We start from the raw sequence: 13072 nt of genomic DNA, 5'->3' as shown, positions 1-13072 counted from the left end.
GCTGCAAATCTTTGTAATCCAGAAAATGTGAAACAGGTGGGCGTGTACCTGACCTTTTGTTACCATAGTCAGGTTGGGGAAAAAGATACCATGGCAATTACTTTTGAGATATATTATCATTCAGTACTTGTAACTAAACTCTTGTTTGAATTCAAAATGGCAGTGAAAAAACAACCATACACTGTCTGTAGGTTGTGGATTATACAGCCCTAGGGTCACAATTCAACTTGAATTAATTTCATCTAGTTTTAATTTCAGAGTTTGCTCTTTTTTTGTAATAAAGTGAGTTGCCTTTGGATAATACTACACTGTACACAGACCCCAAAATGTATGTTTATGAATTGATTTATTTTATGTTATTATGTTTCATTCATTTCAATTTTATTTTTACCTTTTTTATCTATTTTTATTCCTGTTCTTATTACTGATTGTATTTCTATACACATTTCTTATAAGTATGGTGCACAGATTTATTTTTCCCAGCCTCTTTGTGGTCAAGAATGAATAATTTGTTTAAAATAGCAATTTTTTTTTTCATTAAAATAGTTTATTGTATTATTATGCATTTTACAGGCAATGACAAGTAAGGCTGATGTAGAAGGATTGCAGTCTGATGTGACATCATTACGATCTTCAAACCAAGATTTAGTGACACGAGTCACCAATTTAGAGAATGGTAGTGGAGGAGGAGGGACAAGCCCTGACATTGAGAGGCGGGTAAGTTATACCAAATTGATTCTTCAACACAGTTTGAAAGCTTCACACATCTTATACATTCCAACAAAATAGTCAATTGTTTCAACCATTGTGCATCTACTCAAAGTTATTTTCATAAAGTTTAGTTTACAGAATGAAAACTGTAGGTTTTGCCTCTAAATACATATAAATACAGCTCATAGGTAAAAATATAAGCCCATAAACATGCAAAATGTGATGGCCATTATCATTTTGCATTATACAAGACCCTGTACTTATCTACTTACTTAAACCAGTTTAGTGGAGTCAGAAATCTTGAATTTGTTTCAGAAATGGTCTTAGATATCAGTTTGGAAATCCACCTTGCAATGTGTTTTTCGAAACCGCTTTGCCTTGTTGAAGTGTAGATGAGGATACAAGCATTATGCAGGATGTGATCTTCACCTGGAAGTACTATCATGTGTCTATGTTAGATGCGCTTCCTATGTTACAAAATAAGTAGAATTCTGCCACTGCATGCACTCCATACATGTTCAGCTTAATTGCACGGACATTAGAAAATTGCGTCGTCTTGGGTTGAGTCAGCATGATAATTCTTTTGATAATCGTATGCATATTTTATTCATATGTTTTTTTTTGTACTATACAGTGTGTTTCAGAAAAAAGGTAATCCAAATCTGGTGGGTTGGTATTCGAATTACATTTAATTTTGTGAAATTATTCTGCTTGAATATGTGAAAGAGAAACTCATCTGCTTTCCATTGATATCCCATTTGTACCATTTGTGCCACGCATAAGCGAATTAAGTGATGTTAAAGACAACAGGTGCAGATACCACTTTTTCCAAGTTTTCGAAAACTTGATGAAAGGGCAGATGACGATGTGAATACTTTCATCGATGCCTGAGCTGGCAAAAAATCTTGATTGGACCTTTTTATTTCCTAAGGAGAGTAAGTGGGTAAATGTGCTTGCAAATGATTAACGAGGAGATCGTACCACAGTCGTTGGACCAACATTTTGAGAGGCAAGACTAGCACTCCTGTCCTTAGATCCAACATCATTCGAGATAGACTCAAAGAACTCTCTGGACATCAAGTTGTTGCTCTCAACCATGAAGAAGAATGGCCACCAAGATCCCCTGACCTTGCGCCCTGTGATTATTTCCTTTGGAGACACTTTAAATAAGGCATTTGTAATTCCTTCTCAAGATCTTGATGATTTGCAGGGCCAAATTCAACATGAGGTGGATGCTTTTTTGCAATGATCTGGCAATGGTAAGACGATCTGTCCAAGTTATCCTTAATTCCTCCACGCTACTGGTTTTGTGTGCAAAGGAGAAGCAGACATGATGAAGGTGTGGGTGAATAAGACATTAACCTTTCAATCATCATTTCAAAGGAATGCCTTGACTTTTCTTTCCAAAAAATACTTTTTTGCATTTTATTCTATCAAGCACACATTTTACCCACTAAGCCATAACTTGGAAAAAGTGGTACCTGCACCTGTTGTCTTCAACATCAATTAGTTCGGTCATGCATGGCGCAAATGGTACAAATAGGGTATCAATGAAAAGCTGACGGGGTTTCTCTTTTATATCCATGCAGAATAATTTCACCAAATTAAATATGATCCGAATATCGGCCCTCTAGATTTGGATTACCTTTTTTCTGAAATGCACTGTATACATATACCCAGTACTGTATATCTACTTTATTCATATGTTAAAAAAAGAATTATAATATTTCCATGTATGTTGCCATTGTCCTTTTTTTATATCTTTTTCTAAACTTCAACTTTATTTTCATTATTTCACCTCTTAGGTATCAGATTTGGAAGAAAATTACAATGTAAGTATTAATTACATTTCCCTCAAATGTTATCTTATCTGGAAACAGTCTTGTTAAAGGTTAAGAATTATTTTTACACATCTAATTCGGTGTATGCATATGTACAAGTGAAAAGAGTGCATGGTGCATAGGTACATGTAATTGATTAAACTGTATTTTTTTAAATACAGTGGTATAGTTCTACTACTTACACGGTCAACTCTTTTCTATTACATCAAGACACACTATTATATCAAGTTTTGAAATGGCCTCTTTCTTTTAGCTGATACCCTCCGCTTGTTTCCATGACATCCTGCGAATATTATTTTTTTCTAAAATGATATCTTGCGAGAGTGATCACGAATTTCCTTGTTGACCATAGTAGATTGCGAGACAAATGAATACCCTCTAGCAATTATTTCAGTCCACAATAATGAACCTATTTAGTATTAATGATATCTTGTGTTTCACAGATTTTAACCGTCAATGAATGCTCAAGCAATCCATGCAGAAATGGTGGTACGTGTATCGATATGTATGACAAGTTCATGTGCCTGTGTACATCTGCATGGCAGGTAAGTTGATGTTTAAATACTTACCGGCAATGCACCTTTTCATTACTTTTCATTATTTTTGTACCTCGGCCAATATAAAGATGCAAGGATATAGCTAATGACAGCTGTTGAAAATCACTTACACCTCATTTTAAATTCAAATGCTCCCCAGCCCTCCCCCCCCCCCCCCCCTCTGAAAAGAGAGAAAATCAGAGACATGTGCTAATTTTACTGATTGCTCCCTGTTTTATGCAGCCAGACTAATTAATTGCTGTATAGGCCTATATTCCTATACACATTGTGCCATATTGACTTATCTTTGTCCATTGCTATGAACATTGGAATATCTCAGAATCATGGAGAATATTTTGGGGTATATGAGAAGGAACAAATTTTGATCTGACATTGTTGGTAATTGTACATCTCTGGCCCACTTTATTCAAGGCTTCTGACAACTCGCTTGAGGTGTTTAGTTACACTTTACATTAAGTGTTGTAAAGATAAACAGATATTGACATTCAACATACTAGTCAATGCCTCAAGGCAGTCTAATGACCTATAGGTTTTGTACTTCTAAATGATTGACACAGACTTCAACCAGTCTGTTTTAGAATTTAGCATTTTTCTTTCTCTTCTTTATGAATTTATTTTTTGGCAAGCAATCAAAATTGATTATTTTTGCCATTACTTTTCCTTTCTTAATATTTACTGGATATGGATTAAAAAAAAAGATAATCCAAGTTATTAAATAGGGCTATTATTCTGATATTACCTTTCAAAGTCACCAGAATATGAAAGAGCAAATCCTCAGCTTTACATTTACACCATGTATACATGAACATACATGTATGTGTACATTTCAATAAATACAATTCTCCTATTCTTTCCAAATTTCTGCAAGTCAGGCTAAGGTAAAAGTCTTAGTGAAGCTTCAGCTAATTGATTTCTTTGTCACTTTGAATACCAATTTTTATTATGCCAGACTGAAATTTTTTTTTTTTTTTCACTCACTAATCATTTGTAGTTGAGGCAATTTAGTTGTATGTGCATGCATCATAAATCTGTTAAGTTTTTTTAATTTATTAACTCGCAAACTGCCATTTTTTGCGACCATTCCGATGTGCGAAATTTTTCAACTGCACCTGACTTTTTCTTTGAAGTCTTGCGCATCTTTTGAGACCAAATTTACGATGCCTGGGTATGGGATTCGAAAATTACGTAAGTGCATGTCAGACCCATAATTGCCCTAAAATGTTATTTTGTGTATGAAGTCAATGTAAATTGAGTTTTCTCATCTTATTCATAAAGATATTATTTTTATCACCTGGAGTTAATTGATTTTAGCATAATAATGCTTCAAAAGGCTCTGCAATAAATTTGGTAAAAGGACAAAGAAAAACAAAGGGTAAAAAAAACAAAGAAATACATGAATTCATAAAACAATAAAATACAAAAGAAATTCAATTTCAAACCAGGATTATTTTCAATAGCAATTTTTAGCAATGGTGCAAAGAATATTTACACAAAAAATTATCATGTGGAGCGTTGTGGCCCAGTGGATTAGTCTCCGGACTTTGAAACAGAGGGTCGTGGGTTCAAATCCCAGCCATGGCGTAATTTCCTTCGGCAAGAAATTTATCCACATTGTGCTGCACTCAACCCAGGTGAGGTGAATGGGTACCCGGAAGGATTTATTCCTTGAACGCTATAGCGCCTATTAATAAGGCGGCTCAGCTACAACCGGGGTAATAATATGATACCAAGTATCAAAAGCGCACTTGCGTATATGCACATAGTAACTGCGCTATATAAATGGACATATTATTATTATATATTCTAAGTGCTTTTTGTAGTGAATTAGAGCAAAAAGTATGATTTACGCATAAATCAGCATAATTAATTCATATGAAAAAAATCTGATTTTGGAAAATTTAACCATATAGCCTTGTAGATTACATCCCACACTATTATCATGCCAATTTTCACGGCGTTCGTGCGATCGGCTGCAGAGATCTCAAGGGGGGGGGGGGGGGACTGTCATATAACACCCAAAAAGCCAGATCCAGTTAAGGTTAAAACATGATTTGGGAAGCTACACAAACTTTTTTCAAATTTATACTGACTTTATGACATGTTTCAGTGATATAGCACATTCAAATGGTTTTACTTCATTGGGGCATTGTCTCTCTATCCCTGATATAACAATTCTTTATCTGTTTGTTTCTCTGTAAAAAGATAATAAGAGTTTGATGCAGCCATGGGGATATTTGTTCAAGCACCTCCCTAATTATTCACCTTGGACTAGAATGGTGGATTATGTGAAAAATGATACATGATAATAATTGATCTGTCTGCGTATACTTCACATTTTGTGTAGGTAAACTTGGTGATACATTCATGTTCATTATGTCTGGTACATTTTTTTTAAAAACTACAAGTGGATTGTTTGCTCTGTATATCTAATTCTCATTAAATTCATGTAACCAACTAGGCCTTCTTTATTTGATCAGTCAATTACCCACCAGACAGTGCTACATAATTTCGGTTATACTTGAATTGTATCTCTCTTACATCAACCGTGATAGTTACTTTTAGATATGGGGGAAAAAGTTAATTGAGGGAGTATCAACATATTTTTAATGCTCGTTATTATTAGTCAGTCACATCTAATAGTTAATGAATTAAAGAGGTGCTTTTAAAATAAAAGATTTCCAAGGTTTAGGACTGGAAACTTACATCTTTTGACATCAGATTCTGTGTAGATAAATGGTGTAATCACACATGTACATGTAATAAGTGGTTTCTTCATAGTAATAACATTGGTGCTGAAAGAATGCCCATAGACATTCAAAAGTTATATTTCCTCATTCATTGGGATAATATTTGCAAAGAACAAAAATCAAATGGCCTGCACTGTTCTTAGCGAGAGTTTAGGGCTTTGAATGTCAACCAATCTTATATTATTTATTTTTTCTTATTGAGATGATGAAAAATGATGCACCATCAAACAACATTTGTAGTCGATCTACAGCACCTACTACCTAAAAACCATATTTTAAAGCAGGATTTTATTATGAAACTTGTATTGTCTGTTTCACTTTAGAATTTGTCCCACACACGCAACGTCATTGTAAAATCCTTCATTATCATGATACATATCCCTGCACACTTCAACGCACAAGCGGCCATTGCATCATAAGTCTATCTTACAATTTGTCTATGCTATTTTTTGGCTGGATCCATTTGTGGATGGTAGAAGGCAGTATCAATCAAGAATCAATGTTGTAATTAATCCATGATATCAAATTTATTACCTACATGTATCTGTATATTGACACCCAGATAAAAAAAAACACTTATCAGTGTCATGCTAGTCTGTTTGCTAACTACCTATTAACAATCCCTCATAGGCAAATGACCAAAAGATCCCTGAATCCTATCAGTCAATAAAAGAATAAAACCAAGATTATCAGGACTTTTGTAAAATATACAAACATCACATTCATTACGTATTCACAATGAAGTAAAGTTTGTTAAAATAATTATGAAATTTATATAAATTGCTGCGTCAGATGCTTATTGCATAAGACCTTTATTTGAATACATCTAATGCAAGAAAACTAAATGTTTACCCAATCATGAAGTGGTCTTTGATGACTTTGTCTGATATTGTAGAGTTAGAATCACTTTGCAACAACCCCACTACATGTAGGCAATAGGCATTTTGTGATTTACATAAGAAGAATAAGTTCCATGAATAGCTTCAACCAAAATTAAATAACATGGTGTTTGAAAGGGCATTTAATTTTGTTTAAATGTTTGATTTCCTTGATTTTACTTAACCAAGATATTAAAGAAATGTTTGAAAACTTATATTTGCCCATGGCCTTAAAAAATGTTTGATTATATGGAATAACATTGCCAATTACCTGTTCAGATGAAATTTTGTACTTACTGTAAAGGTGTAGCCCATCCCAACAAAAAAAAGAGATTTTTTTTCAAGTCATATTAATAGAGAAAATTTAATTGATATTGGTTGTAAAATGAGAATCAATTAATGACACTTAGAAATTTTGTTTATTCTTTTCACAAAACAGTTTTTGTCTTACCTGCATATCAAAAGTGAGATATAGGTGCTGCAAAAAAATGTTTTAGTTTGCAATGCCAACTTTCAGTATGTAGGCTATATTTAATAGAGGACCACTTGTTTCATTTGAATACACAGTACGCTTGATGATCAGTTCTGTTCATTCTAGAATGTGTTCTTGTCAAGCTAGTTTATCCTCATAAATATTCACAGCTCAGGTTCCTTCAATTCTCTAAACACACATGAAAGGATTCTCTTGAAGGATGTAAACATAGGCATTAATGTATTCACACGAAAAGACTGATCTATTTGTGAAGAGAGGATGGACTGAAAATCTCCTTGGAGCACATACAGTGTACATACAGGCAACCTATGAAATGTGACTCCACTTACATGTTCACTGACTACTACTACTGAACTTTTTCCATTTAAAATAACCCCATAAATGTCTGAATTTCATAAGTTATTTGACTACTTGTATTTTACACAAGTTTGACTTTATTATGTGCATCCGGTAAATTAGTTTGTCTCCCCAGAAATGATAAGTTATGTATTGTAATATTAATTACCTGTAATTGATGCAGTACACGTTTTACAATGATGTTTCATCAAGTTCTCTTTTACTTTACACCTATTACAGTTGGTTTATTCCTGATATCACATATCATTGATGCCTTCTTTTTTTTTAGCATATGAGGCCTATACTTTGTAGAATCAAGATATGATCTTCAATTGAAAGTATCTTGTCTTGATGTGAATGTGAATGTGCCTGAATGAAATGTGTACTTTCTGTACACATTGGTGCCTTCTTTTTTTCATATTTTTATTCAATATTAGGCCTATACATTGTAGAATCAAGATATGATCTTCAATTGAAAGTATCTTGTCTTGATGTGAATGTGCCTGAATCAAAGGTGTACCTTCTGTCACATTTCTTATCTCTATTGTTGAATTTATCATTCACCTCTGTCGTGACCCTGATTGAAAAAACAATACTGCAGCACTCTTTCTTTTTACTATGTGGCCATTACCTACTTATATATTACCTATGAATGAACATGATTTGTCTTTACTAGTCTAGCATTTTTTTACATATACATTTTCAGTATCTATCCTTAAAGTATTTTTTTTTGCAGTTTTTAAATCATGGAGTGGGGAAAAAGGTGCAATGCATCACATGTTTGGATATATTCAATAGGATGTTTATGACATGGTTTTATTATATCATCATAGTGTTAATTATGTATCATATCATATGTAGGTAAAGATGGGGGAAGCCTGTTAATTGATCTATGATAATTTATGACAATTTATTTTTATCAAAACTGATTATAGTCTCTTTTTCTCTCAAATTGCTGTAATCAAGAAGAAAATTCAACAAATCAATACAAATTAAACGGCACCCTCCCCTTCTAGAAATAAATGGTCAATTCAACAAAAGGATAATTCAGGGACATTTTACATTTAGAAGCAATTTCCACAAACAATCAGTTATCTTTGTAGTCGGAACCCAAAATCAATTGATGGATGGTTTTGCAAATTTGATAAATGACATAATTTCAGCTATTCAACCAGTATTATTACATGTACCTATTGAAGCCCTACAATTGCTTTTATTGAACTATTCTATTCCAACAGGGTAATTTGTGTGAACAAGATTTCAATGAATGCAGTGTTATTGTTGGAACTGTCAATGATTGTCAGAATGGAGGCTCATGTGTGAACACACAAGGTGGATATAGGTAAGAGCAAACTAGTGTGAAACTCATGGATACAACACTATTTTATTCATTTATTATATCGTAAGTATTATTGTTTTTCATATTTTGTTTAAATTAGTTACTATTATAATTTTTTAAAATTTGTTTATCTAATTATGTTTTATTTCATTTATTCAGATATTTATTCTTAAAGGTCAAATCCACCCCAGAAAAATGTTGATTTGAATAAATAGAGAAAATCAAACTAGCAGAACGCTGAAAATGTCATGAAAATCGGATGTAGAATAAGAAAGTTATGGCATTTTAAAGTTTCCCTTATTTTTCACAAAACAGTGATATGCACATTTCAGCGACATTCAGATGAGTCAGTCGATGATTTCCATCACTCACTATTTCTTTTGATTTTATTGTTTGAATTATACAATATTTCATTTTTTTCAGATTTGACAAGGACCAACTTGACTGAACCATATATAGTATTAAACAATGCTAATTCCACATGTTCAGTGAGGAATTAATCGTTTCACTTGACAATGAGTGGAAAATAAGAATATTTCATATTTCATATAATGAAATACAAAAGAAATAGTGAGTGGATGACGTCATCAGTCTCCTCATTTGCATACCGACCAGGATGTGCAAATAACTGTTTTGTGAAATTAAGCGAAACTTTAAAATGTCATAACTTTCTCATTTTACATCCAATTTTGATGAAATTTTCAGTGCTATGCTTGTTGGGTTTTTCTCTTTTTATTCAAATCAACTTTTTGTTGTGGTGGACTTGTCCTTTGATATAATTTTTATTGGGAGGATGGGGTAGTGTAACTTTTCAAAATTAAGTTTATTGTTGTATATGGTGTCAGGTTTATAGGATGTAGTATTTTGCAGACTAATTATTGAAATTATCAGCCACTAATGTAAACTCATACTCTACATGAACACATCTGTAACGACATGTTGGACCCTGTTCATAGCCAATTTCAATAGAATCAAATCTCCTGTAGAACACCTTACTACCTCTGGATGATGATCTCTTATTGGAATAAGTTTTGTTAACAATCATTTATGGACCAGTTTAAGATGAAGCAAAGCAATCCACAATTGTGAGGTACCGGTAGTCCTCTGGGATGGTCCAGAGGATCATGTAGGATTGCTTAGCTTTAATCGTGCTGGAGAGGTTCTCACTGTATCGGTTCAGGAAACAAGATAGTGAACAGAATATGGGTGGATATATGTAGGACTTCAGTGAATGTATTGTTTCATTCAGTTTGGAGTTGGACGTAAGGAAAATGAGCAATATAATAATCCTAAATACATCTAATACATGTATTTCACAGCCTGCACATTCTATCTTTATTGCATTATGATATTTTCAGATGTGACTGTACTGCAGACTTCTATGGATCTCTTTGTACTATGCAGTATGATGACTGTGCTTCTAATACTGTAGCTAATGTCTGTGATCATGGATATTGTGTCAACCTCCCAAGAATACAGACAGGCGTAGTATGTGTTTGAATTTCCATTGTCTATACAGTTATGCTTAACATTTATTGCTTTTTGTCTCAATGGAATTGACATGAACTGTGGAGTAGTTTAAAAGAGAAATGTTCTTGGTAGAATTATGTGTGAGTAGGAGAAGTCAGCAGTAGAGACTAAAAAATGAAGAAACAGAAGAAAAGGGAGGAAAGAAATATTTTAGCATTCCTTAGAAACAATAGTGATTAATGATGAGTTTTACTAAGAATTCCTTAGCTGATTTCATATAAAATACAGAATAAACTGCGTAATGATTTCAAGCACTCTGTATTTCTTTATAGGCTCGCTTTGACTGTATATGTTCAGATGGCTGGGATAAGGTCAGTGCATCTAATCCAGCTTGTAGCGCTGATATTGATGAGTGTTCGGCAGCTAAATATCCTTGTTCTTCCAACCCTCGAGTCAGCTGTACCAATGTGGATGGAACTTACTACTGTGGAAACTGCCCTTCAGGTATAAACTCAAAACATTGTATTTTTTTCAATACAACATCAGAGATGGTCAGTATGCCTTTTAGTTATGATTTTGTTGATAATGCTTACATTGCTTCTGATTATTTATGATGAAATGTTGTCCCCTATGGCAATAATTATACATGAATTTCTCTTTGTTTTGTTTAGGTTATGATGGTAATGGTCACCAGTGTACAGATATCAATGAATGCCTTACTAATAACGGTGGATGCTCTCAGTTGGTAACATGTACAAACACTGATGGATCAAGATCATGTGGACCTTGCCCAGCAGGTATGTATTACTCACCTGGGGAGCATTCTTATCAATGATTTTCACTGACTAATATGATCTCATCCAATCAGATGCAAGAATTTCCAGTAGCTTATAACATCTTTTAATGAAAATCACTGACATGGCTTTTCATGAAACACTCCCCAGATGCTTACTATGGCAATCTATCAATGTAGATGTTGGGTTAGGATTAGGGTTGTAATTGGGGAATTTGGCTCAAAATTATGCAAGGATATGGAATAGGGGTTGTAGAATTGAAAGATAGTAACACTAGTTCTTAATTAACCAAGATAGTCACTCTAGCAAAATGCTGACCTTCAAGCTTGCCCTTCACAACATCAATATGTTTCTATTGCCATTCTTATTCTTTTTCATGTTAGATCGTTTAGCCTGGCGTACCATTGTCGATTTATTCTCGGATGCGTGTGATTTGTAGTGTAGTGTTGTAGTTTAAAAAATACTAAGTGCCTGGCAGGAAGGCACATTTTTAAAAGTTTTTGAGATGATTCAGCCTTGAATTAAACCATGACCTTCCATTCATGAGGCGGGCACTCTACAACATAGCCAAAATGTCTGGTTATTGATAGTTATAGATAGTGCTTGGTTTTTTTGTATTTGTGCTATATGCAGATTTTCAATCGGAGTAATTGACAAGCTGAAAACACAAGACTGTCATCATCCTGATTTCTATTGTTTTATAATGTAATTGTGCACACACTCTGCCCATGGATGCACAGTAAATGATTCTCTCTTGGATTGGATATTTGACTCCTAAAATATGTGGATATTATCAATAGTACTGTCACTATCAATCTTTTTTTATATAATAGGTATAGCAAATTATGAAATGCATAGGTCTATTTTTGGTATACTTCATACATTGTGTGTGGGCATGCCAGGATGCGATGACTGGGCTATTTATAAGACTTGTAAAGCACTTAGATATGCAAAGTATGAAGCGCTATATAAATGTAACTATAAACCTCCATAGGCTATCTTTGCATCCTTGGAACTTTTGGTTTATATTTTTTTTCAAAAAAGAACTAAGCACATTTTTAATACCTTCTCTGTACCAGCCACCAGAAAGGTAACTTACATGAACCATCTTTTGAACTTTTGGTTTATATTTCCTTTAAAAGAAGAATTAAGCACATTTTTATGACCATCTCTGTACCAGCCACCAGATAGATTACTTACATGAACCATCTTTTGAACTTTTGGTTTATATTTCCTTTAAAAGAAGAATTAAGCACATTTTTATGACCATCTCTGTACCAGCCACCAGATAGATTACTTACATGAACCTTCTTTTGAACCTTTGGTTTATATTTCCTTTAAAAGAAGAATTAAGCACATTTTTATGACCATCTCTGTACCAGCCACCAGATAGATTACTTACATGAACCTAAATCACAGCAGATAGATGGTAATAATATATGTTACATAACACAGCAAACAATGAATGGCTGAGCCTAAGTGCAAACTTGTTTGAATTCAGAGGCAGTCTAAACAATCAGATCTGAGATAATGCCCAATGCATTCTTTCAGAAGTTTTTTTTTCATCCCAGGGCCTGTTACATATAATCACATAAATACCTTTAATGGTTTCTTCAATTGTGACATTGCTAAATAGCATCTCTTGTTTTTCATTGAGCTTCATTGCACTATTTATATTTGCTTCCACAGAAACATTTAATTGATATCTAGGTCTTGGTTGTCAAATACTGTGCTAAAAATAATGCTTTAAATAAGAATGAGGTTAATTGTGTGCATTCTCCCAACATTGAAAAGAAAACTTTCATTTAGTAATGAATTTTGAAAAAATGCATCACTAATTGCAAGGAATCACATGTGATATGAGAAATAAAAGAAAAATGTAAAATAGTATAAGACATTTTGTAAG

General features: G+C 33.5%; 1 protein-coding gene across 1 annotated transcript in view; it reads left to right on the top strand.

The window, feature by feature from the left end:
• Nucleotides 1-576: 576 nt before the first annotated feature.
• The window catches only part of LOC129256865 (cubilin-like), a 74123-nt gene continuing 61627 nt past the window's right edge, over nucleotides 577-13072 (top strand). The window contains exons 1-7 of the mRNA XM_054895065.2: nucleotides 577-717; nucleotides 2517-2543; nucleotides 2996-3097; nucleotides 8802-8905; nucleotides 10261-10390; nucleotides 10705-10876; nucleotides 11044-11169. Coding sequence (XP_054751040.2) covers nucleotides 577-717; nucleotides 2517-2543; nucleotides 2996-3097; nucleotides 8802-8905; nucleotides 10261-10390; nucleotides 10705-10876; nucleotides 11044-11169 — 802 coding nt within the window. The remainder of the gene's footprint in view (nucleotides 718-2516; nucleotides 2544-2995; nucleotides 3098-8801; nucleotides 8906-10260; nucleotides 10391-10704; nucleotides 10877-11043; nucleotides 11170-13072) is intronic.

The sequence above is a fragment of the Lytechinus pictus genome, chromosome 3 (assembly GCF_037042905.1).
Source record: "Lytechinus pictus isolate F3 Inbred chromosome 3, Lp3.0, whole genome shotgun sequence".
Classification (NCBI taxonomy): domain Eukaryota; kingdom Metazoa; phylum Echinodermata; class Echinoidea; order Temnopleuroida; family Toxopneustidae; genus Lytechinus; species Lytechinus pictus.
Note: the sequence above shows the minus strand (reverse complement) of the source record. Positions and strands in the feature narration are given on the sequence as shown.